Genomic DNA, 24,636 nt, shown 5'->3' with positions numbered 1-24,636 from the left:
GTTGGTATATATTCAATAGGCTGCTTTGTGTTCATAAAGAGCTCTTGTCTTGTGTGTTCCTCTGTTTGGAAATCCTGTTCATGTATATGTAGATAAAGATAATGTTTCCCTGCTTTCTTAGATGTATTTTCCCCAAATAGTGCAGTGGATTTCAAATGTTACAACCAGAGTCACTAATCACTTTTGTAGAATACAAATTGCATTTCAGTATATGTGCTTGAACTTGTTATATTAGTTGAAGATTCAAAGGATGTTTGTAGTGCTGCAGATACTTTATTCAAGCCATGTCTGTTTCAATTTGCTTTTCTGTCTCTCAACAGAAGGATTCAAACCCACCATCTGAGTGCAAACAGCAGTGAAGTCTGCTTATGTGGCCTTGAGGAACAACTGCACTGTACTGGCTTACTATAGACAACTAATAGTTACTTAACAGCCTTATAATGTTTTGTATTTTCTTGGTAGGACAAATTTTAATTAACTTTTTTTGGTTAATCATGAGCCCTTGAATCAGCCAGTTCAGAATATGGTTGGTACTCTTGTATTGTCTATTAATTGGTTGTTCATGGAATGGAGTTCATAGAAGTCCCAGAATTTGTCATTCCAGTGCTACAGAATTTGGATTCTTCAGAATAACGTGTATTAGAGACACCGCCAATGGCTTTTAGGAACAGCAAAATGCCGAGAGACCAATATTTGTTTAGAAATATCTTGCTGGAGAACAATCAACCAAAGTAATTAACCTTCTCTTCAGCCCTGTTGTCTAAATGTATAAAACTGTGGAAAGATTTGTTTTGTAGCTGGATGAGTGTAATGTGGACTTTATACAAAATGATAGAAATAAAATTGTGCAACATGTCTGTGCTTACACTAGCTGTGCCTTCATTACTCGTGTTCCTGTAAAAACACGCAGTTCCAGTGAGTTATCTGCTGGAGACTCATTGAAAAAATGTGGCTGGAATCTATAAATGGAGTTGCAGAATAGTTAATGGAAGGTTTACAGTATGTCCAACCATCTGTACTGCTCATACATTGTTTGCTTAATTATGCTATGGTTTTGTTTATTTGTTTTAATGTCAGATTGTGAGCAACATGATAACTTAACCACCACCTAAAAGGTCCTGCTGTACCACTTGGGTTGTGAATAAAACTAGTATTTTCAGATTTTTTTATTTGTCCAGCGTGTGTGCTGTATCGTTTACTTTGTCACAACACAATCACACTTGTTGCTGTTTGGGCTGTGATTTAAAAGAACACTTCCACTTCTGATTGTGGGCCTGTGCTGCAGTTATTATTTCAGCTCTCTGATTTGTATATCTGCTGCATCAGCAATTAAAGTGCTACATTTAAAAAGTATTGGCATAAATCATATTTGTTTATCTTCTGTGGATGTACTTAATCTCAGTTGAGCAATGATCTCTTGTCCTGAAGTGGAATAAAATATATTCATATACTGTACATAGTTATTATTAAGTGTTATGAGTTCCTGATTTACTGTATCTTGTCATTTTGTAAAAATATCAATCAGCCAACTGAGAGTAACATTTAATAATTTAACTTAAAAGTTTTTTTATTTATAGGCAGTCAATCAACCATAAACTTTTTTGTAATTTTAGTTTAATGGTCTTGAATCAATCTGACAAAATTTTAAGTACAAAAACCAACACCATAGTCATAGAACACTACAGCACAAGTGGGCCCTTGTTTGTGCCAAACGGCAATTCTACCTAGTCCCATTGACCCGCAGCTGGACCATAGCCCTTCATCCATGTACCTATCCAAACTTAAATGTTGAAATCAAACCCATGTCTCCCACTTCTGGCAGTTCCTTCCACAAATGCACCACCCACTGATCAAGAAGTTCCACCTTGGATTCTCCTTAATATTTTACCTTTCACCCTTAATCGATGACCTCTCGCTGAGGTGATTAGGGCCATGCCTGATCATGGAACAACAAATTTTGAGAAATATCTTAATGTTAAATGCAAGTTTGTTGATAGTTCAGTGCACAACTATGAAGAGTGCCTTTATCTTGCAGATTTTTGAAGTCTAACTTGCTGAAGAAGCTGGTGGTTTTGAACTCTGAAATAATTTACCAATGCTTCTTTGGTTAATTTGGTGTTTTCCATATCTATTGAAGACCAGTTTGCTTTTATACTGAAGTTAAATTGCTTTAAAAGAAATCTGCCTTTGTTTTTGTTTCTCCTGGAGGATGATGTAGCATATACAGTATAATGTAGGTAAATGCAATGTATAACACCCTCAATTATTAAAATCACCTTGAAATCTCCTTGCATCCTTCTAACTGAGTACTATCACCATTCTGCCCAAGCTTCATGTCAGCAAGTGTGGAAATAAAACATTTGATTCCCTATTAAAGTTGATAACACAATAGCTGGAGTCCAAACAGATACACTTTGACCACGGCTTCTTTGGGGATAGCATTAACTTCTCAATTTTTTTTGCTAATTCCCTAGCATTTCTGAAGTTATTTATGCCATTGTTTTGTAATATCAAATCCATGCCTTCTCCCAACAGAATAATCTTATCTGTCATCAGTTAATCTTTGGGATGTTGAGGTTCCCAATGCACCTGGTGGAAATGGGTTACTTTGCAATTTTTGGGATCTTGCTGTAAATTATGTTAACCTTAAGAGATCCACATTTGTCTTCATTAATCTTTATCTCTACATAATTTGTAGAATCTTTCACAACCTGCTTTGGTGTTCCTTGTATATTCTTACTATTTTGGTTCTTTCAATCAATCTTTCTTCACTTTGGCTAAGTTAATTGCTCCCAATCCTTGGGCTCCAACTGCACTCAAATCTGAGCACTCCATGAATATTACCTTGGACAAGAATAAGCTATAAATGTTTGTCAAATTCACTTTTAACTGGCAACTATGTTTCCAAATGGATGACTCAGTACATTTTAAGGATGAGATCATTACACCCTACCACCCTGAAGTAGCTTTGGTGAATATGAATGTTGATCTTGCCCTCATAAATTTAAACGCAAACAACAGGAATTCTGCAGATGCTGGAAATTCAAGCAACACACATCAAAGTTGCTGGTGAATGCAGCAGGCCAGGCAGCATCTCTAGGAAGTGGTGCAGTCAACGTTTCAGGCTGAGACCCTTTGTCAGGACTAACTGAAGGAAGAGTGAGTAAGGGATTTGAAAGTTGGAGGGGGAGATCCAAAATGATAGGAGGAGACAGGAGGGGGAGGGATAGAGCCAAGAGCCAGACAGGTGATAGGCAAAAGGGGATACGAGAGGATTATGGGACAGGAGGTCCGGGAAGAAAGACAAGGGGGGGGGGACCCAGAGGATGAGCAAGAGGTATATTCAGAGGGAGAAAAAGAGTGAGAGAAAGAATGTGTGCATAAAAATAAGTAACAGATGGGGTATGAGGGGGAGGTGGGGCCTTAGCGGAAGTTAGAGAAGTCGATGTTCATGCTATCAGGTTAGAGGCTACCTAGACGGAATATAAGGTGTTGTTCCTCCAACCTGAGTGTGGCTTCATCTTTACAGTAGAGGAGGCCATGGATAGACATGTCAGAATAGGAATGGGATGTGGAATTAAAATGTGTGGCCACTGGGAGATCCTGCTTTCTCTGGCGGACAGAGCGTAGATGTTCAGCAAAGCGGTCTCCCAGTCTGCGTCGGGTCTCGCCAATATATAAAAGGCCACATCGGGAGCACCGGACGCAGTATATCACCCCAGTTGACTCACAGGTGAAGTGTTGCCTCACCTGGAAGGACTGTTTGGGGCCCTGAATGGTGGCAAGGGAAGAAGTGTAAGGGCATGTGTAGCACTTGTTCCACTTACACGGATAAGTGCCAGGAGGGAGATCAGTGGGGAGGGATGGGAGGGATGAATGGACAAGGGAGTTGTGTAGGGAGCGATCCCTGAGGAATGCAGAGAGAGTGGGGAGGGAAAGATGTGCTTAGTGGCGGAATCCCATTGGAGGTGGCGGAAGTTACGGAGAATAATATGTTGGACCCGGAGGCTGGTGGGGTGGTAGGTGAGGACCAGGGGAACCCTATTCCTAGTGGGGTGGTGGGAGGATGGAGTGAGAGCAGACGTACGTGAAATGGGGGAGATGCGTTTAAGAGTAGAGTTGATAGTGGAGGAAGTGAAGCCCCTTTCTTTAAAAAAGGAAGACATCTCCCTGGTCCTAGAATGAAAAGCCTCATCCTGAGAGCAGATGCGGCGGAGACGGAGGAATTGCGAGAAGGGGATGGTGTTTTTCACCTGTCACTTCACCTGTGAGTCGACTGGGGTGATATACTGCATCTGGTGCTCCCGATGTGGCCTTTTATATATTGGCGAGACCCGACGCAGACTGGGAGACCGCTTTGCTGAACATCTACGCTCTGTCCGCCAGAGAAAGCAGGATCTCCCAGTGGCCACACATTTTAATTCCACATCCCATTCCCATTCTGACATGTCTATCCACGGCCTCCTCTACTGTAAAGATGAAGCCACACTCATGTTGGAGGAACAACACCTTATATTCCGTCTGGGTAGCCTCCAACCTGATGGCATGAACATTGACTTCTCTAACTTCCGCTAAGGCCCCACCTCCCCCTTGTACCCCAGCTGTTACTTATTTTTATGCGCACATTCTTTCTCTCACTCTCCTTTTTCTCCCTCTGTCCCTCTGAATATACCTCTCGCCCATCCTCTGGGTCCCCCCCCCTTGTCTTTCTTCCCGGACCTCCTGTCCCATGATCCTCTCGTATCCCCTTTTGCCTATCACCTGTCCAGCTCTTGGCTCTATCCCTCCCCCTCCTGTCTTCTCCTATCATTTTGGATCTCCCCCTCCCCCTCCAACTTTCAAATCCCTTACTCACTCTTCCTTCAGTTAGTCCTGACGAAGGGTCTCGGCCTGAAACGTCGACTGCACCTCTTCCTAGAGATGCTGCCTGGCCTGCTGCGTTCTCCAGCAACTTTGATGTGTGTTGCTCATAAATTTAATATATTTTTAGCTTGGTTTCCAGGTGCAGAAATATTCTCAACTAATGGATCTAAAAATGCCCAGCATTTCAGCTGTGCTTTTGTGTACAAGGAATTAAGATAATCTTGATGAGATGGTCTGACTTGTTTCTCCCTCCACAGATGTTGGTTAAATATTTCTAGTTTTTGTTTTGGATTTCCAGTATCTGCAGTACTTTTTAATTTTAGCATTGATGTACAATGCTTAAAGTGCCAGTAAAATTGCATTGCAGAATTAACAGTAATTAGGAAATGGTTTGCTGGTTAAAAATAATTTAGCAATTAATTAGAATTTTTTGACTTAAACCTCATAAGTTGTTAAATCAGGTTTCTAGTTGGTGTTCAACTGCAGATATGTGCTCAAGGGGCTGAATGCTAGCCTAATTGTTTGAAAGGAAATGTGAAATATTAACCACTGTAGTGTAGTGGTTAGTGCAACTCTACAGCTCTATCTGTATGACTTGTGTTTGATTCTCACCACTTTCTGTGAGTAGTTTGTTCTGCTTTTGACCATGGGTTTCCTCCCACATTCCAAAGGTCTACAATTAGGGTTGGTGTTGGGAGCAGCTCAGCACTATTCTCGCTGATTGATTTGATGCAAACAATGCATTTCACTGTCTCAATGTACACGTGACAAAGCTAATCTTTGTACACATCTCCAAGATGGTATGTGAATTTTGATTCAGCTCAAACAATGTTGGTGGTTCAAAGGTTTGATGAAAGAAAAAATCAATACAATAATTGCCCCTGAATACCATGGTAACTGGTGCCAATTGGCTTCCAGAGAAAGAAATTAAAATATGGAAGTAGTGTTAGCAACTTCTTTGGAAAGCTTGCAATTAGAATTGATTCCTGCTTGCTCCATGCCCAACCCTCCTTTTACAGCTGGGCTTGGGACTGTCCAGGGCAGAGTTTACTAGAATATTGCACACTATAGTTAAGATGGCCTATCTCTTAGATAATAGATTTTCTGGCTTTTTAAAAAGTCCGGTCAACATTTAATTGTTAGGTGAGAGAGGTTGTGCTAACTAAGATGTTTGTAAATTTCTAGCTTGAAGGTAAAATGTATACTTAATGTTATAAAATTTAACATATTGATGCAGTCATAATTCAGTTTCATCAAGCAGAATTTATTTTTGTAAAATAGTTTTCAAATCAAAGGTGACTTGAAATACTGATAGCCTTGATCTATTTCTCATTGGTGGGTCTTAATGGAAGGAAGCTGGTGTTGCTTGTCTGCCATATCCTATGATGACAAGAAACTTGTGTGGGAATCTTTAAAGTGGAAAAGTAGTTGTATTGAGGCAGTTCCACTCTCAAAACTCAGATGTCTGTGTCCAGTGATATGAGTAGTCATCACAACTAGGGTCTTCTTTGTTTGCATTGGATAAACATGGCTAGTGAGAGCTGCAAGTCCAGTCAGCACCAAAGGTGAGTGTGCTGCACCAGAATGGACACAGCAAGTCCTTTCATTACGGGTGCTACCCTTCCCTGGTCACCCCATGCACCCCAGGAAGGAAGCTAGTATTATATGCAAAATGCTAGAGGAACTCAGCAAGTGAGGCAATGTATGAAGGAGAATAAAGAGAATCAAACTCGGGTTTCATCATTGCCATATGCCATGAAATGTTTTGTAATGTGCTGCTGCATATATACATGTACAAAAAAAAATACATGGGTTCAAAAATCTGCCGGTAGAGGGGACGCTATTCCTAAAACATTGAGTGTGTCACTTTAGACTCCTGTACCAGCTTGATGTAGCAATGAGAAAAGGGCATGCCATAGGTAATGGGCTCCTTAATGACATGCTGCCTTGAGGCATTGCCTTCTGAAGATGACCAATGTAGAGGAGGTTAATGCCCATGATGGAGCTGGCTGAATTTGCAACTTGATCCAATCCTATGCAGTGGCTCCTCCATACCAGACAATGATGCAACCAGTTAACATTCTCTTCATGGTGTGTCTTTAGTGTCATACCAAGTTTCCTTAAACTTCGGATGAAATGTATCCTGTCATGCTTTCTTTGTAATTGTAGAGAAAATCAGGATAGATCTTCAGAAATATTGACACCCAGGAGCTTGAAACTGCTCACTGGTGTGTGTTCCCTCAACCTTCCTCTTTCCTGAAGTCCACAATCAATTCTGTGGTCTTGCTGAAATTGAATGCAGGGTTGTTGTTGCGACACCACTCAACCATCTCATTCCTGTACAGCTCATCGTCTGAAATTCTGTCAATAATTGTGTCACTGGCAAATTTATAGATGGTGTTTGAGCTGAACCTAGCAACACACGCGTGGGTGTAGTGAGAGTGGAGTTGTGGGCTAAGTAAGCATCCTTGAGGTGTGCCAGTATTGATTGTCAGCAAGGAGAATGTTACTTCCGATCTGTACTGACTGTTCTCCTGATAAGGAATTCAAGGATCCAGTTGCAGATGGCTGTACAGAGGCCCAGGTTTGGGAGCTTGTTGATTCATACTGAGGGTATAGTGGTGTTCAATGCTGAGCTGTAATCAATACACAGCAACCTGATGTAGGTATTGCTATTGTCTAGGTGATCCAAGGCCAAGTAGAGAGCAAGTGAAATTGCACCTGCTATGGTGATAGACAAATTGCAGTGGGTCAGGTCCTTGTTTGGGCAGGAGTTGTTCTGGCCATGACCAATCTCTCAAAGCACTTCATCACAGATGTGAGTGCAATTGGGTGATAGTTGTTGAGGCAGCTCACACTGTTCTTCTAGGGCACTGGTATTATTGTCACCTTTTATAAATGGTTGGAAATTCTGACTGCAGATGTGAGAATTTGAAGATGTTCTTGAACACTCCTGACAAGTGGTTGGCACAGGTTTTCAATGCCCTTCTAAGTACACATCAGGGCCTGACACTTTGAGGGTTCACCCTCATGAAAGGTGACGTCAGCCTCCAGGACAGATTACAGGGTCACCAGATGCTGCGGGATTTGCACAGGGATAGTTTTATTCTCGCTTTCAAAGCATGCATCTGGTAGTGAAGCTTCACAGCCATTTATGATGTTAGATTTTGCCCTTAAATCAATGTTTCAGGATCTTGGCCAAGGAAGTGGGATTCTGGTTTCCTCTCCCTTCCTTTCCAGTCCTGATGAAGGGTCTCTACCTGAAACATCGATTGTTTATTTCCTCCTCCATAGATGCTGCCTGACCTGAGGCCCCCCCTCCGCCCCCAGCATTTTGTGTGTGTTACTCTGGATTTCCAGCAACTGCAGAATCTTGTTTAAAATCTACAGTCATAGTCCTGTTCCCTCAAACCTATGACCTCCTCTCCCTCACCTGACTTGCTAATGGTGTTCAAGTTCTACTGTGATCCTTTATTCACCTTCCCCTGAAGATGAATTTTGGAATTAGCAAATAAATTTTGATCTCTGATATATCTAGCAGATGGCAGATGTGGATCTACTGGGAAAGTAGATCATTTGGGCCTGTTTATATTTTGAAAATGTAATTGAATGGTCTCCACTCATCCCCTCAAGTCTGCTCCATCAATTTTCCTTTCCAATTTTGTTTAGATCATTTCCATCTTTGTAGGCGGTGGGTTCTGGGACATTACCACCCACTGACTGTCCACTTCCCCGTTTTGCCCTTAGCCTTAAATTTCTGATTCCAATTCATTGTCCCATCAGCTAATGAGACCAACTACCTCATCTAAAGCTGTAATAATCTTGCAAGTTACCATTTTTCCTCAACCCCCTTTGCTCGAAGGAGAACAACCCCAGCTTCTCCAAGCAAACCTTGTAGCTCAAATCCCTTATACTGAGAACTATTCAGGTAAAGAGAAAGATAAATACTGTTGAACCTGTGCAGGAGCGAGTGTTTTGGATTTTTGGATTATTGGATTTTTGTCCATTGAAATTGGACCTGAACAGGAGGGGGACTAATATTCTAGCTGGAAGGTTTTCTAGTGCTGAACCTGGGGAGGAGGTTAAACTAGAGTTGCAGGGGGCCAGGACAAATGGTGGAGTGGCTGTGAGGAAAGATGTTGTTAAGCCTACATTGCAAAGAAAGGAATCAAAAGGTTAAGCATGATGGGAATAGTGTTCTGAGTCTTTTATTTCAATACAAGGAATATAGTAGGAAAGCTGGATGAACTTAGAGTATAGATCAGTATGTAGAACCAGCATGTGGAATAAAGATTAACTGTATTTGTCACGTGTTGAAACATACAGTAAAATGTGTTAGTTGCATCAATGACCAACTCAGTTTGAGGAGGTGTTGGGGGCAGCCCACAAGCGTTGCCATGATTCTAGTGCCAACATATGCCCACAACTTTCTAACCTGGACCTATTTGGAATGTGGGAGAATGTCCATCATCTCCATGACTGTAGGGTAAACTCCTAACATACAATCTCAATCACTGGCAATATAACAACGATACTGCCACACCACTTTTTAAAGAAGAAAAGTTAAAACTCTGCATCTTGTTCGAGAATGTAATTACGGCATAAGCAGAGTTCGACATAATTCTTCTGTCTTCAGTAACTCCCATTTTTTCTTCCCTGTGCACTTGCATCTACTCTTCCTTTGCATCACTTCACAGCTCTCTATTGAACTCAATTTGCCTACATCCATTGCAGTTAATTGGTATTATCTCTAGTATTTGCAACACCTTCAAATTCCATGTCATCAGCAGAGTTAGAAATTTTACTGCATATATTCCAAAATCTACATAATCTATACATTTAACTAGAAAACAGTCCCAGCATTGACTTATGGAGAGTCCTTCTGTCCTCTAATCTGAAAAACAACCAACCACATTAAAAGACTACATTTTGTTATAGAACGTAGGACATTACAGCACAGTACAGGCCCTTTGGCCCACAATATTGTCAACCTTCTAACCTACTAAGATAAGCCCAACCCTTCCTTCCCCCATAACCCTCTATTTTTCAAGAATCAATGTGTTTATTTAAGAGTAGACTAGCTATCCAATCGATCTCTGCCTCTTATCATCTTATCAAGTCGTCTCCCTCATCTTCCTTTGCTCCAAAGAGAAAGGCCCTAGCTTGTTCAATCTATCCTCATAAGACACTTCCTTTAGACACTTCCTTTTTATCAAAAATTATCAAACTTCAACTTTGTTCTTTCAACATCAATTTTGTTTAACAGCTTTTATGAAATACTCTTTAAAATGTTTTAAAATATCCATGTATTACATCACTCTCTCTATTCTCTTATCCTTGCACAGTTCCATTAAAACACTTCATCTCCAACATTTTGACAGCTTTCCTCAAATATAGCAGAGACTAAATCTAACCAGGGATATATAACTTAACTCTTTCTGTCTCCATGTTGTCAATTACCCTACCTAGACTTTGACCAGTTTAACAATTGGAGTTCAATCCAGAAAGGTGTGAAGTGAATTTAAAGACAGCATGCAGAGTTGATGTCAGGATTCTTAATAGTGTCAAGGAGCAGAGGGATCTTGTGTCCATAGATCCCTCAAACATTCCGTGTAAGGTTGTTAAGACAGTGTATGGAGTGTTGGCTTTTATTAGTCAGGAGTTCAAGAACCACATGGTAATGCTGCAGCTCTATAAAACCCAGTTAGACCACAGCTGGAATATTATGTTCTGTTCTGGTCACCCCTTTATGGGAAGAGTGTGGAAGCTATAGAGAGGGTGCAGAAGAGATTTACCAGGATGCTGCCTGGATTACAGCAGGGGTCCCCAACCCTTTTTGCACCGCGGACTGGTTTAATATTGGCAATATTCTTGAGGACCGGCCGACCGGGAGGGGGTGGTGTTCAAGTAGGGTTAAGCTCACCTCAACCTGTCTTTTACAGTTAGGGTTGCCAACTTTCTCACTCGCAAATAAGGGACAAAAGTAGCAGTCAAATCCTGGGACACTTGTGTTTGCCCCAGAAAGACTACCATGACCATGAAGCCCTGCGCGGGCACCTGTGTGCGCATATGTGATGTGCGCATGCGCGTACGTGCTGATTTTTTCCCCACAGAACCCACAACAAAGTTGCTGGTGAACGCAGCAGGCCAGGCAGCACCTCTAGGAAGAGGTACAGTCGATGTTTCAGGCCAAGACCCTTCGTCAGGACTAACTGAAGGAAGAGTTAGTAAGAGATTTGAAAGTGGGAGGGGGAGGGGGAGATCCAAAATGATAGGAGAAGACAGGAGGGGGAGGGATGGAGCCAAGAGCTGGACAGGTGATTGGCAAAAGGGATATGAGAGGATCATGGGACAGGAGGTCCGGGAAGAAAGACAAGGTGGGGGGGGAGAAACAGAGGATGGGCAAGGGGTATAGTCAGAGGGACAGAGAGAGAAAAAGGAGAGAGAAAGAATGTGTGTATAAAAATAAATAACAGATGGGGTACGAGGGGGAGGTGGGGCATTAGCAGAAGTTAGAGTCGTCGATGTTCATGCTATCAGGTTGGAGGCTACCCAGACGGAATATAAGGTGTTCTTTCTCCAACCTGAGTGTGGCTTCATCTTTACAGTAGAGGAGGCCGTGGATAGACATGTCAGAATGGAAATGGGATGTGGAATTAAAATGTGTGGCCACTGGGAGATCCTGCTTTCTCTGGTGGACAGAGCGTAGGTGTTCAGCAAAGCGATCTCCCAGTCTGCGTCGGGTCTCGCCAATATATAAGAGGCCACATTGGGAGCACCGGACGCAGTATATCAACCCTGCCGACTCACAGGTGAAGTGTCACCTCACCTGGAAGGACTGTTTGGGGCCCTGAATGGTGGTAAGGGAGGAAGTGTAAGGGCATGTGTAGCACTTGTTCCGCTTACAAGGATAAATGCCAGCAGGGAGATCAGTGGGGAGGGATGGGGGGGACGAATGGATGAGGGAGTCACGTAGGGAGCGATCCCTGCGGAAAGCGGGGGGGGGGAGGGAAAGATGTGCTTATTGGTGGGATCCCGTTGGAGGTGGCGGAAGTTATGGAGAATAATATGTTGGACCCGGAGGCTGGTGGGGTGGTAGGTGAGGACCAGGGAAACCTTATTCCTAGTGGGGTGGAGGGAGGATGGAGTGAGAGCAGATGTACGTGAAATGGGGGAGATGCGTTTGAGAGCAGAGTTGATAGTGGAGGAAGGGAAGCCCCTTTCTTTAAAAAAGGAGGACATCTCCCTCGTCCTAGAATGAACCTACTGACTCTCACAGCTATCTAGACTATTCCTCTTCTCACCCTGTCTCTTGCAAAAACACCATCCCCTTCTCGCAATTCCTCCGTCTCCACCGCATCTGCTCTCAGGATGAGGCTTTTCATTCTAGGACGAGGGAGATGTCCTCCTTTTTTAAAGAAAGATTGGAGGAACAACACCTTATATTCCGTCTGGGTAGCCTCCAACCTGATGGCATGAACATCGACTCCTCTAGCTTCTGCTAATGCCCCACCTCCCCCTCGTACCCCATCTGTTATTTATTTTTATACACACATTCTTTCTCTCACTCTCCTTTTTCTCCCTCTGTCCCTCTCACTATACCCCTTGCCCATCCTCTGGGTTTTCCCCCCTCCCCCTTTTCTTTCTCCCTGGGCCTCCTGTCCCATGATCCTCTCATATCCCCTTTGCCAATCACCTGTCCAGCTCTTGGCTCCATCCCTCCCCCTCCTGTCTTCTCCTATCATTTCGGATCTCCCCCTCCCCCTCCAACTTTCAAATCTCTTACTAGCTCTTCTTTCAGTTAGTCCTGACGAAGGGTCTCGGCCTGAAACGTCGACTGTACCTCTTCCTAGAGATGCTGCCTGGCCTGCTGCGTTCACCGGCAACTTTGATGTGCGTTGCTTGAATTTCCAGCATCTGCAGAATTCCTGTTGTTTGCATTTTTCCCCACAGAGCAGTTTTGGCTTAATCTTCCCGACTATGCTGTACATATATTATTTCTACTTTATATAGGCTGTGTATTTATCATATCATTCCTGCTTTTACTATATGTTAGTGTTATTTTAGGTTTTATGTGTTATTTGGTATGATTTGGTAGGCTATTTTATGGTCTGGGAATGCTCAAAAAATTTTCCCATATATATTAATGGTAATTGCTTCTTCGTTTTATGCCATTTCGGCACGAAAGGTTTCATAGGAACCTTAGCTCTACCTTAGCGGGGGAAATACGGGAGAATGGTGGTCCCGTATGGGATAAATCAATTTAGCCCAATATACGGGATGTCCTGGCAAATACGGGACAGTTGGCAACCCTATGTTCAAGTTCAACAGTGCGTGACAGGGAATGAGGAAAGATGCAGCTGACTCATATTGTTTCCTCACAGCCCGGTACTGATCCGCGGCCCAGTGGTTGGGGACTGCTGGATTAGAGAACAAGTCTTATCAGGTTAGGTTGAGCAAGCTAGGGCTTCAGTCTTTGCAGTGAAGGAAGATAAGAGGAGTACAAGATGATAAGAGAAAGTGATCAAGTGGATAGCCAGAGACTTCCTCGGCAAAAATGGCTAATATGAGGGATATAATATAATTTTAAGGTGCTTGGAGGAAAGTCTGTGGGGAATAGCAGAGGAAAGTTTTTTTTACACAGAATGGTGAGTACATGGAACATACTTTCAGTGGTGATGGTAGAGGAAGATACATTAGGGACAGTTAAGAAACTTATTTCTTCGGCAGTTGAACAGGGCACGACTGCGCAAATGCGTGTAAGTCGAACCGTGAGGCAGCGGGAGTGTTTAAAAGCGAGAAGATTAACCGAGCGGGTGACTTTGTAGAAGGAGACGGAGTAGAGGGAGACAGAGTAGGAAGGCTTTGGCTCCTGAGGCTGAGGAAGAGCTTCGCTCTAAGTGAGGTAAGGTCGGGTAAGTTCCTTTAATAAATCTAATTACCTTAAGAGTAGGTAATGGAAGCAGCAGTTAGGGCAGTTGAGTGTTCCGTTTGCAGTAAGTATGTGGGAAGTCAGGGCAAGCACAAATGTCCCTGACAACTACACATGTAAAAGGTGCATCCAGCTGCAGCTCCTGACAAACCAAGTTAGGGAGCTGGAGCTGGATGAACTTTGGATCATTCGGGAGGCAGAGGCAGAAATAAACAGGAGTTACAGGGAGATTGTCACCCCTAAGATTCAGGAGACAGGTAGCTGGGTGACCGTCAGGAGAGGGAAGGGGAATAGACAGAATGAGCAGAGCACCCCTATGGCCGTTCCCACTAATAATAAGTACATCGTTTTGGATACTGTTGATGGGGACGACCTACCAGGGACAAGTTGCAATGGTTGCGTCTCTGGCACTGAGATGGGACCCTCAGCTCAGAAGGGAAGGAGAGAAAAGAGGAGAGCAGTAGTGAAAGGGGATTTGATAGTTAGGGGGACAGGTAAGAGGTTCTATGGAAGAGATCGAGAATCCTGGATGGTCTGTTGCCTCCCTGGTGCCAAGGTCCGCGATATCTCGGATCAAGTTCTCAGTATTCTCAAGAGGTAGGGTGAACAGCCGGATGTTGTGGTCCATGTAGGGACCAATGACGTGGGTAGAAAGAGTGAGGAGGTCCTGAAAAGTGAGTTTGGGGAGTTAGCGCCAAGTTCAAGGACAGGACCTCCAGGATAGCAATCTCAGGATTGCTACCAGTGCCACGTGCAGGCAGGTTTAGAAATAATTAGATAGCGCAGATCAACACGTGGCTGAAGATGGTGCAGGAGGGAGGGCTTCAGATTTATAGATAATTGGGCAGTTTTCCAGGGAAGGTGGGACCTGTTCCGGTGGGATGGTTTACATCTGAACTGGAGGGGGACAAATATTCTTGCAGGTAGGTTTGCTAGAGAGGCTCCAGTGGATTTAAATTAGAAACAAGGGGGGAGGAGAATCAGAGTGTAGGAACAGATGTAGGGGAGAAGGAAAAAAAAGAAAATAGTAAAGTTGTTTGCACCATTAGTGATAAACAGAGAGTAGGAGGTGGAAAATTTCTTAAATGCATTTATTTTAATGCTAGGAGCATTATAAGAAAGGTGGATGAGCTTAAAGCATGGATTGATACCTGGAAGTATGATGTGGTAGCTATTAGTGAAACATAGTTACAAGAGGGGTGTGATTGGCAACTAAATACTCCTGTATTTCATTACTTCAGGTATGATAGAATTGGAGGGACAAGATGGGGGAGGTGTTGCATTGCTTGTCAGAGAAAATATTACAGCGGTGCTCTGGCAGGATAGATTAGAGGGCTCATCTAAGGAGGCTATTTGGGTGGAACTGAGGAATGGGAAAGGTGTAGTAACACTTATAGGGGTGTATTATAGACCACCAAATGGGGAGTGAGAATTGGAGGAGCAAATTTTTAAGGAGATAGCAGATATTTGTAGTAAGAACAAGGTTGTGATTGTGGGAGATTTTAATTTTCCACACATAGACTGGGAAGCCCATACTGTGAAAGGGCTGGTTGGTTTGGAGTTTGTAAAATGTGTGCAGGATAGTTTTTTGCACCAATACATAGAGGTATCAACTAGAGAAGGGGCAGTGTTGGATCTCCTGTTAGGGAATGAGGTAGGTCAGGTGATGGAGGTTTGTGCTGGGGAGCACTTCGGGTCCAGTGATCACAATGCCATTAATTTCAATATAATTATGGAGAAGGGTAGGTCTGGACCCAGGGTTAAGATTTTTGATTAGAGAAAGGCTAACTTTAAGGAGATGTGAAAGGATTTAGAAGGAGTGGATTGAGACAATTTGTTTTATGGGAAGGATGTAATAGAGAAATGGAGGTCATTTAAAGGTGACATTTTGAGGGTACAGGATCTTTATGTTCCTGTTAGGTTGAAAGGAAAGGTTAAACGCTTGAGAGAGCCATGGTTTTCAAGGGATACTGGAAACTTGGTTCAGAAAAAGAGAGATATCTACAATAAATATAGACAGCATGGAGTAAATGAGGTGCTCAAGGAATATAAAGAATGTAAAAGGAATCTTAAAGAAATTAGAAAAGCTAAAAGAAGATATGAGGTTGCTTTGGCAAGTAAGGTGAAAATAAATCCAAAGGGTTTCTACAGTTATATTAATAGCAAAAGGATAGTGAGGGATAAAATTAGTCCCTTAGAGAATCAGAGTGGACAGCTATGTGTGGAGCCAAAAGAGATGGGAGGAGATTCTGAACAATTTTTTTTCTTCGGTATTCACTAAGGAGAAGGATATTGAATTGTGTAAGGTAAGGGAAAACAGGTAGGGAAGTTATGGAAACTATGATGATTAAAGAAGAGGAAGTACTGGCGCTTTTAAGGAATATAAAAGTGGATAGGTCTCCAGGTCCTGACAGGATATTCCCTAGGACCTTGAGGGAAGTTAGTGTGGAAATAGCAGGGTCTCTGACAGAAATATTTCAAATGTCATTAGAAATGGGGATGGTGCCGGAAGACTGGCGTATTGCTCATGTTGTTCTATTGTTTAAAAAGGGTTCTAAGAGTAAACCTAGCAATTATCGGCCTGTGAATTAGACGTCAGTGGCGGGTAAATTGATGGAAAGTATTCTTACAGATGCTATCTATAATTATCTGGATAGACAGGGTCTGATTAGGAACAGTCAACATGGATTTGTGCTTGGAAGGTCATGTTTGACAAATCTTATTGAATTTTCTGAACAGGTTACTAGGAAAGTTGACGAGGGTAAAGTGGTGGATGTTGTCTATATGGACTTCGGTAAGGCCTTTGACAAGGTTCCAAATGGAAGGTTAGTTAGGAAGGTTCAATTGTTAGGTATTAATATTGAAGTAGTAAAATGGATTCAGCAGTGGCTGGATGGGAGACACCAGAGAGTAGTGGTGGATAACCGTTTGTCAGATTGGAGGCCGGTGACTAGTGGTGTGCCTCAGGGATCTGTACTGGGTCCAATGTTGTTTGTCATATACATTAATGATCTGGATGATGGGGTGGTAAATTGAATTAGTAAGTATGCAGATGATACTAAGATAGGTGGAGTTGTGGATAATGAAGTAGGTTTTCAAAGCTTGCAGAGAGATTTAGGCCAGTTAGAAGAGTGGACTGAAAGATGGCAGATGGCGTTTAATGCTGAGAGATGTGAGGTGCTACATTTTGGTAGGAGTAATCAAAATAGGACATACATGGTAAATGGTAGGGCATTGAAGAATGCAGTAGAACAGAGGCATCTAGGAATAATGGTGCATAGTTCCCTGAAGGTGGAATCTCATGTGGATTGGTGAAGAAAGCTTTTGGTATGCTGGCCTTTATAAATCAGAGCATTGAGTATAGGAGTTGGGATGTAATGTTGAAATTGTACAAGGCATTGGTAAGGCCAAATTTGGAGTATTGCGTGCAGTTTTGGTCACCGAGTTATAGGAAAGATGTCAACAAAATACAGAGATTACAGAGAAGATTTACCTGGGTTTCAGCACCTATTAGATTACAGAGAAAGGTCGAACAAGTTGGGCCTTTATTCTTTGGAGCATAGAAGGTTGAGGGGGGACTTGATAGAGGTATTTAAAATTATGAGGGGGATAGATAGAGTTGACGTGGATAGGCTTTTTTCATTGAGAGTGGGGGAGATTCAAACAAGAGGACATGAGTTGAGAGTTAAAGGGCAAAAGTTTAGGGATAAAATGAGGGGGAACCTCTTTACTCAGAGACTGGTAGCGATGTGGAACGAGCTTCCAGCAGAAGTGGTTGGGACAGGTTTGATGTTGTCATTTAAAGTTAAATTGGATAGCTCTATGCACAGGAAAGGAATGGAGGGTTATGGGCTGAGTGCAGGTCAGTGGGACTAGGTGAGAGTAAGCGTTCGGCATGGACTAGAAGGACCAAGATGGCCTGTTTCCATGCTGTAATTGTTATATGGTTATAGGCATATGGATGATAGAAAAAAAGGAGGCTATGTTAGAGAGAAAGGTTAGAATAGGTTAAAATGTCACAACATTGTGGGCCAAATGGCCTATATTGTGCTGTACTGTTCTATTTTCTTAATTCATGCCAATTCCTTCAAGGGTTTGTGTATGGAACCCTCCAGTCCCCCCTTTGCCATTCTGTTTTTATTGCCTCTTTTCATTTTCATACCCAAGCCCTTCAGATGTCGTTCCTTTGAACTAAATGTCATCAGTTAACACATCTGTCAATTTTACCATCTGGTCCCTCAAACACCTTTGTTTCCAGTTTTGCACTGTCCGAAAAAGTTGCCCCTCTCCTCAAATCTGTAATTTCATTAACATATAAGAAAATTATGTCTCTAACTCTGAAACCGGGCCAGATTGATTGTGATTATGTATGACCCCAAACTGAGCTTAGAATCCAGACCAAGGAGATCTTCAGGTTTTATACAGAGTGTTGTGTCTGTGCATGACTATATATTGATTAGATAAAAGCACACACATGGGAGGTGGCTTTAACTTCTGCATTCCCATTGCAGAGAGAGAGAGCAAAGAACGCATGCGCAGACAACAGATCAATACGTAGTGCTGGGGGTGGGGGTCATTGCTCTAGAAGAAATAGATCCGTACATTACACTTCCAATTAATTTAGATTAATGCAACATAAAACTGTATATGGACAAAACATTCAATTTCCCTTTCATAAACCCATATTCCAAATAAACATGCTTTCACAATAACCAGCCATAACTAACTTCACAATTGCAACATCATTAGAGACTACAGCAAAGGAGGTTAGAATGTGAAATGCACAAAATGTCCTGAATGGTGTAAAATTCATCTAACGTCTTGCTTGCTGGCTTTTCAGGGGTTACTAAGTTGCGTAAGAGACTACGTTCTTGAGCTAAGAAGTGTAGGGGCTTTCTTTGGTTCCTGCACATTGTTCGCATTACAATACAGTTCCACCCTCTTGATATACAACTCTCAGCCTTCATTAGCGCTATCAAATTCATCAACTTTCCAGACTGAAGCCATCGCCAAGCTATTTTCACTTTATATCCAGTGCATCTTTCACTATGTACTATGCTGTACCCACACCTTTGTTAGTGTCCATGATGGCTTTCTCATGCTGTTTAACTCTTGCTGTTTCATCCCGTATGCCTGCCTTTTCATTGTTTACGTGGAACAGTCCATGTTCCAAACCTTCCCTGGTAATGCTCCCCAGTTCCACTACAGTGACATCTTTTATAAACCTACCAATTCCCACAGTTATCTTGACTATACCTCTTCCCACCCTGTCTCCTGTAAAAATGTTATTCCCTCTTCTCAGATCCTTAGACTCCATCTCATCTGTTACCAACATGAGGTTTTCCTTCCCAGGATACCAGAGATGTCCTCTTTCTTCAAAGAACAGGGTTTCCCTTCCTCCACCATTGATGCTGCCCTCACCCCATCTTCCCAGTGATAGAGTTCCTCTTGCCCTTACCTACTGCCCATGAGCCTCTGCATCCTACACGTCATTTTCCACAACTTCCGCCAACACCAAAGGGATCCTACCACTATACACATCTTTACCTCCCCCACCCCACTTTCCGCTTCCTGCAGGGATCACTTCTCCCCATGATTCCCTTGTCCATTCATCCCTCCCGGCACCCCCTCCTTTCCTCTTGGCCGCCACTCCTTCAGGAGGAAGCATTGCATGATCCTCCCCCTCTCCCCCAAAATAGTGAGGGAGTGGTGAGGGTAGGAAGTGGACAATTTTCTCTCCTTGTTCCCATGCCCAAAGGAACCAGAGAGAAGGGACAGGCCAAAATTGAGGTGGTGGCCAAGTTCCAGACAAGCAGCAGTGCAGTGAAACAAAATACGTATCTCCAAAAAGAATCCAGTCCCAACCTGGAGAGGCACCGTGGTGTTAGAAACATTGGTGCTGCAGAGCATTCCCCGTGCACGGAGAAGGTGCTGTTGGGGTGATGGATGGATATGAAAACCCAGAAACTGGGCCTCAGAATGGAATATCCCCACCCCACGAGATGTCCCAGAGATGAAGAGTGAGAGGGAAGGAATGGGAATTAGGGAACGGAGGGAGAGCAGGAGGCAGAGAGGGGGAGCAGGAAACAGGAGAGAAAATGTGAAAGTGAGGGAGAGAGGGAAGGGGATTGTTGTGGGACAGAGAAAAAGGACAGAACATACAACATAGAATATAGTACAGCACAGGAACAGGCCCCTTGGCCCACGATGAACGATTACACTGGGCATTAAGTGTCTAACTAAACTAACCACTTCTTCCTACACAATCCCTCCATTCCCTGGATGTTCAAGTGTCTGAGTCCCTAAGCCTCTTACTACAAACATATCGACACACTCATACCCCTGGTCTCAATCTTCACCAACCCTCCCTCACACTCCACAACACTTGGGACCCACATTCTCTCAATAAAAATAAAACAAGCAATAAAGTGTAGATCTCAATAAAGGTGAGTGGGTCTGGAGCCAGGAATGAAGGTATGGGCCATATCACAGTGACAGTGCCTAGTGAAGCTGAATGCCCGGTAAAGGGAACAAACACGAGAGGAGTTGTCCCACTACCTATTAACTGACACCCTAACATAGAAAATAGAACAGTACAGGCTCTTCAGCCACGATGTTCCACCAACGTTTCAACCTTATCCAAGATCAGTCTCACCTTCTGTTCCACATAACCCTCCAGTTCTCTTTCATTCACGTGCGTAATTAAACCTACCTCTGAAATCCTCCCTAGACTTTCCTCCAATCACTTTAAAATTATGTCCTCACATATTACCCATTTCCGCCCTATAAAAAGGAATTAGCTGTCTGGATGATCTAAGCTTCTTATACACCTCTATCAAGTCATCTCTCCTCCCCCTTTGTTTCAAAGAAAACAGCCCTAGATTGCTTTACCTTTCCTTATAAGACATGTCCTCTAATCCAGATAGCATCCTGATAAATCTCCCCTGCACCCACACTAAGGCCTTGACATCCTTCTTATAATGAGGCGACCAGAACTGAGCACCATATTCAAAGTGTGGTCTAACCAGAGCTTGAAAGAGCTGCAACATTACATCACAGCTCCTGAATTCAATCTCCCAACTAATGGGGGCCAACACACCATATCATACACCTTCTCAACACCTCTATCAACTTCTGTGGCAACTTTGAGGGATCTATGCACGTGGACCAGATATGGTCCCAAGAATCTTTAATTCGAGCAAGATTTCTCTATTCCTCTATTCAACACATCCTGCCAAAAGGTGCTAACATATCATTTTGCTTTCCAAACTGCATGCTCATCATTATTTTCAGTAATTCATATACAAGTCCTGTCAGGTCCTTCTGAACATCAACATCTTTTAATCTGTCGCCACTTCAAAACTACACGGCCTTTTCATTTTTTTTCTCTATCACAGCCAATAACCCTGGACTTTCTCACATTACATTTTATCTGTCTGTCTTTAATTCCCTGTCAATAACCATTTCCATCGTGAAGTACACAATGAAGCCAAATATCTCTAGTTTATTGACTCTGTGCGTTGGGCGTCACTGGGAGAGCAAGTCTTTATTGCCCCATAATCAAGGGTTTGCCTGGTGATGACATGAGAACCATATTTTGGTCTAAAGTCTCGTAAAGTCTAGGATAAGTGCGGAGGGATAATCCTTTGTCTATTGACCATGAGTTAACCAGATGGGCACCTTCAATTTTAAAAGTGAATCATTTTATTGAATTTAAATGGACTGCATTGGTAGGATTTCATATTGATCATTAATATGAACTTCTGGATTACAAATCTCTCCTCCTGATCTACCCAGCTCGTGCCACACCCAGCCCCCTAACACCCTGTTCCTTCCCCAATCTGCCCATCTCCCACACAAAGTATCCCCTTAGTCACCTCACCCGCCCCAGCCCACACCGTTTCCATTTGCCCTCCCACCTCCTTTCCTTGGTTCCCCGATCCACCTTAATTTCCTATTATTTCCACTCCTCCTGCCTCCATCTGCCTGTTATTCCACCTCACCTGGATCATCTGTCACTTGCCAGTTCTTTACTTTGAGATACAACATGGAACAGGCCCCTGTGGCACTTCGAGCCATGCCGCCCAGTAACCCATCAACTTACCCCCCCATTAATCACAGGACAACTTACAGTGATGAATTAACTTATTAACCATTAAATGTTTGGACTGTGGGAGGAAACTGGAGCACCCATTGATAACCCCACACAGTTCACCAGGAGGAATGTCAAACTTGCTTACAGGGGAGGCCAGAATTGAACTCGGAACTCCAAAGCCCTGGGCTGTAATAACATCACATTACTTGCTACGCTACCTTGGCGTCCCTCCCCTTCCCCTCACCTCTTTCTGCTGGCCATTCTCCCTCTATGACTCAGTCTAGATGAATTCCCTCCCCAGATGCTGTCTGACCCTCTGAGTTCCTCAGGCAGCTTATATTATTTTTGACTCAAGATTTCAGCATCTGCACCCTCTTGTGCCAAACAGATTGTTCCCGATGACACTACTCAAGAGTGGTTTAACTAGTGTTTTATAGAGCTGCAAAGTTACCTCAGGGCTTCTTAAACTCAATTCCACAAGGGTCCCCATTCTCCTTTCCTTTACCATGAGCCCAGCACTGGTGACTCAAGGTTCGATATTGTTTAATGTCATTTCCAGTATATAAGGAGAATGAAACAATTGTTACTCCGGATCCAATGCAGTACAAAAAAAAAAATAAGACAAAGAAACTATAATAATAATACACAATAAATATAAATACATAAGTTAGCTTACAAACATAGATGAATTGTATGTCCATTAAGTGACACTAGGCACAGGAGCGTCTGTACATAAGGTGAGTCTGACAGGAAATGATAAAGTGATGGTGGTTGGGAGCATGGAGGGGGTGGGTTAGTGGGTTTAGGTGTCGAACAGCCTTGTTGCCTGGGGGAAGTAACTGTTTTTGATTCTGGTGTTCCTGGTTACAACACAGCACATAACGAATGAAGTCCTGGTGTGGATGCTACGTAGCCTCCTCCCTGATGGGAGTGGGACGGTGAGTGCGAGGTCAAAGCATTGCATATTGATTGCATTCCTTAGCTGCTAAAGGAGGAAGAGAAGACAAGCAAGGGTCTGTTTAACAATATATATTAAGCAAAATATTGATTCAAAATTTTATTTACCTATAAATATATTAAACATTTATTGAGTGGTTAATAGATATAATAAAGGATTGCCCCTTCAAGTTGGAACTGTTGAGAAATGTCAACTGGTGATTATGACTCTTTGGAGTACTTAGTGTTGTATAGCACAGAAACAGGCCATTTGGCCCAACTTGACCATACTGACCAGTGGGCATACTTACAGAATAATCCTATCTCCCAGCACTTAGTTCATTGTTCATAGGCTTTAGACAATTCAACTCATGGCACAGAAACAGCTCCTTTGGACAACTGGTTCATCCAATCAAACTCCCCATCAAAGCTAGCCCCATTTGCCTGTATTAAGTTCATGTCCCTCAAAACCTTTCCTATCCACGTACCTTTTTTATTTATTAGTTTATTTATTTACTTAGCAATATAGCATGGAGTAGTTCTTTCCAGCCCCTCGAGCTGTGCTGCCCCAGCAAACCCACAACCCCGATCGACCCTAACATCACAGGACAATTACAATGACCATTTAACCTCCCTGGTATGGCTTTGGACCGTGGGAAGAATCTGGAGCACCTAGGGAAAACCCACACATTCTACGGGGAGAACATTCAGAGACTCCTTACAGAACTTGCCGGAACTGAACCCCAAACTCGGGAATGCCTCCAGCTGTAACAGCATCGTGCTACATTACTGCGGTACCTGTACAGAATGGAAAGTTTTGGTGTGGAAAATAAAATTATCGTACAGAAAGTATCGTACCAAAATTTCCAAGTACCCTTTAAATGTTGTTAATGTACCTGCCTCAATGACTTCCTCTGGCAGGTCATTCCATACTGGGCAAAAAGTGTCCCTCAGGTTCTTATTAAATTTCTCCCCTCTTACATCCAACCTCTTGCTCTCTCCCTCTCTCACTCATGACTCCAAATGCAATCAGCTTATTTGTAATATTTTATTGAATAAAGAGACTGTTTCATACCTGCCAGTACTTCTCTCCAGTGACTTCAGGCAACACCAGGTGAGACCCGACCTAAACTGGGGGACCGCTTCTTCCCTTTTCCTTTTCAGTCTGATGAACAGTCTCAACCTGAAACGTCAACAATATTAAATTGCTCCTTCACAAATCTGTGGAGGTGATGCGATTGAATATATTGGCAGATGTTCGGTCGGCTCAGTGGTTCGTGGGAAGCAGAAGAGGGGCAAAGAATTGGAACTGTAGCCAGGATCGAATTGGTGGAAGTGCTTAGAACACACTGGAGAAATGGTGGTCAGCTCCTGTAGATCACACTAGAGAAATGGTGGTCAGCTGCTGTAGATCACACTGGAGAAATGGTGGTCAGCTCCTGTAGATATCAATGGAGAAATGGTAGTTAGCTCCTGTAGAACACACTGGAGAAATGGTATACAGCTCTTACAGAACACACTGGAGAAATGGTAGCCAGCTCCTGTAGAACCCACTGGAGAAATGGTAGTCAGCTCTTACAGAACACACTGGAGAAATGGTAGCCAGCTCCTGTAGAACCCACTGGAGAAATGGTAGTCAGCTCTTACAGAACACACTGGAGAAATAGTAGTCAGCTGCTGTAGAACACACTGGAGAAATGGTAGTCAGCTGCTGTAGAACACACTGGAGAAATGGTAGTCAGCTGCTGTAGAACACACTGGAGAAATGGTAGTCAGCTCCTGTAGAACACACTGGAGAAATGGTAGTCAG

General features: G+C 43.1%; 1 protein-coding gene across 6 annotated transcripts in view; it reads left to right on the top strand.

Annotated features, from left to right (window-relative positions):
* nap1l1 (nucleosome assembly protein 1-like 1) overlaps positions 1–1,165 on the top strand; it is a 75,558-nt gene extending 74,393 nt beyond the window's left edge. For all 6 annotated transcript variants that reach the window (XM_072268207.1, XM_072268206.1, XM_072268205.1 and 3 more), the window contains one exon: positions 321–1,165. Coding sequence is in view for 4 of the 6 variants with exons in the window: in XM_072268205.1 (XP_072124306.1) it covers positions 321–359 (39 nt within the window). In the remaining 2 variants the exon portion in view is untranslated. The remainder of the gene's footprint in view (positions 1–320) is intronic.
* The last annotated feature ends 23,471 nt before the right edge of the window (positions 1,166–24,636 follow it).

Source organism: Mobula birostris, chromosome 9 (assembly GCF_030028105.1).
Source record: "Mobula birostris isolate sMobBir1 chromosome 9, sMobBir1.hap1, whole genome shotgun sequence".
Classification (NCBI taxonomy): domain Eukaryota; kingdom Metazoa; phylum Chordata; class Chondrichthyes; order Myliobatiformes; family Myliobatidae; genus Mobula; species Mobula birostris.
This window is presented reverse-complemented; position numbering and strand designations above follow the sequence as displayed.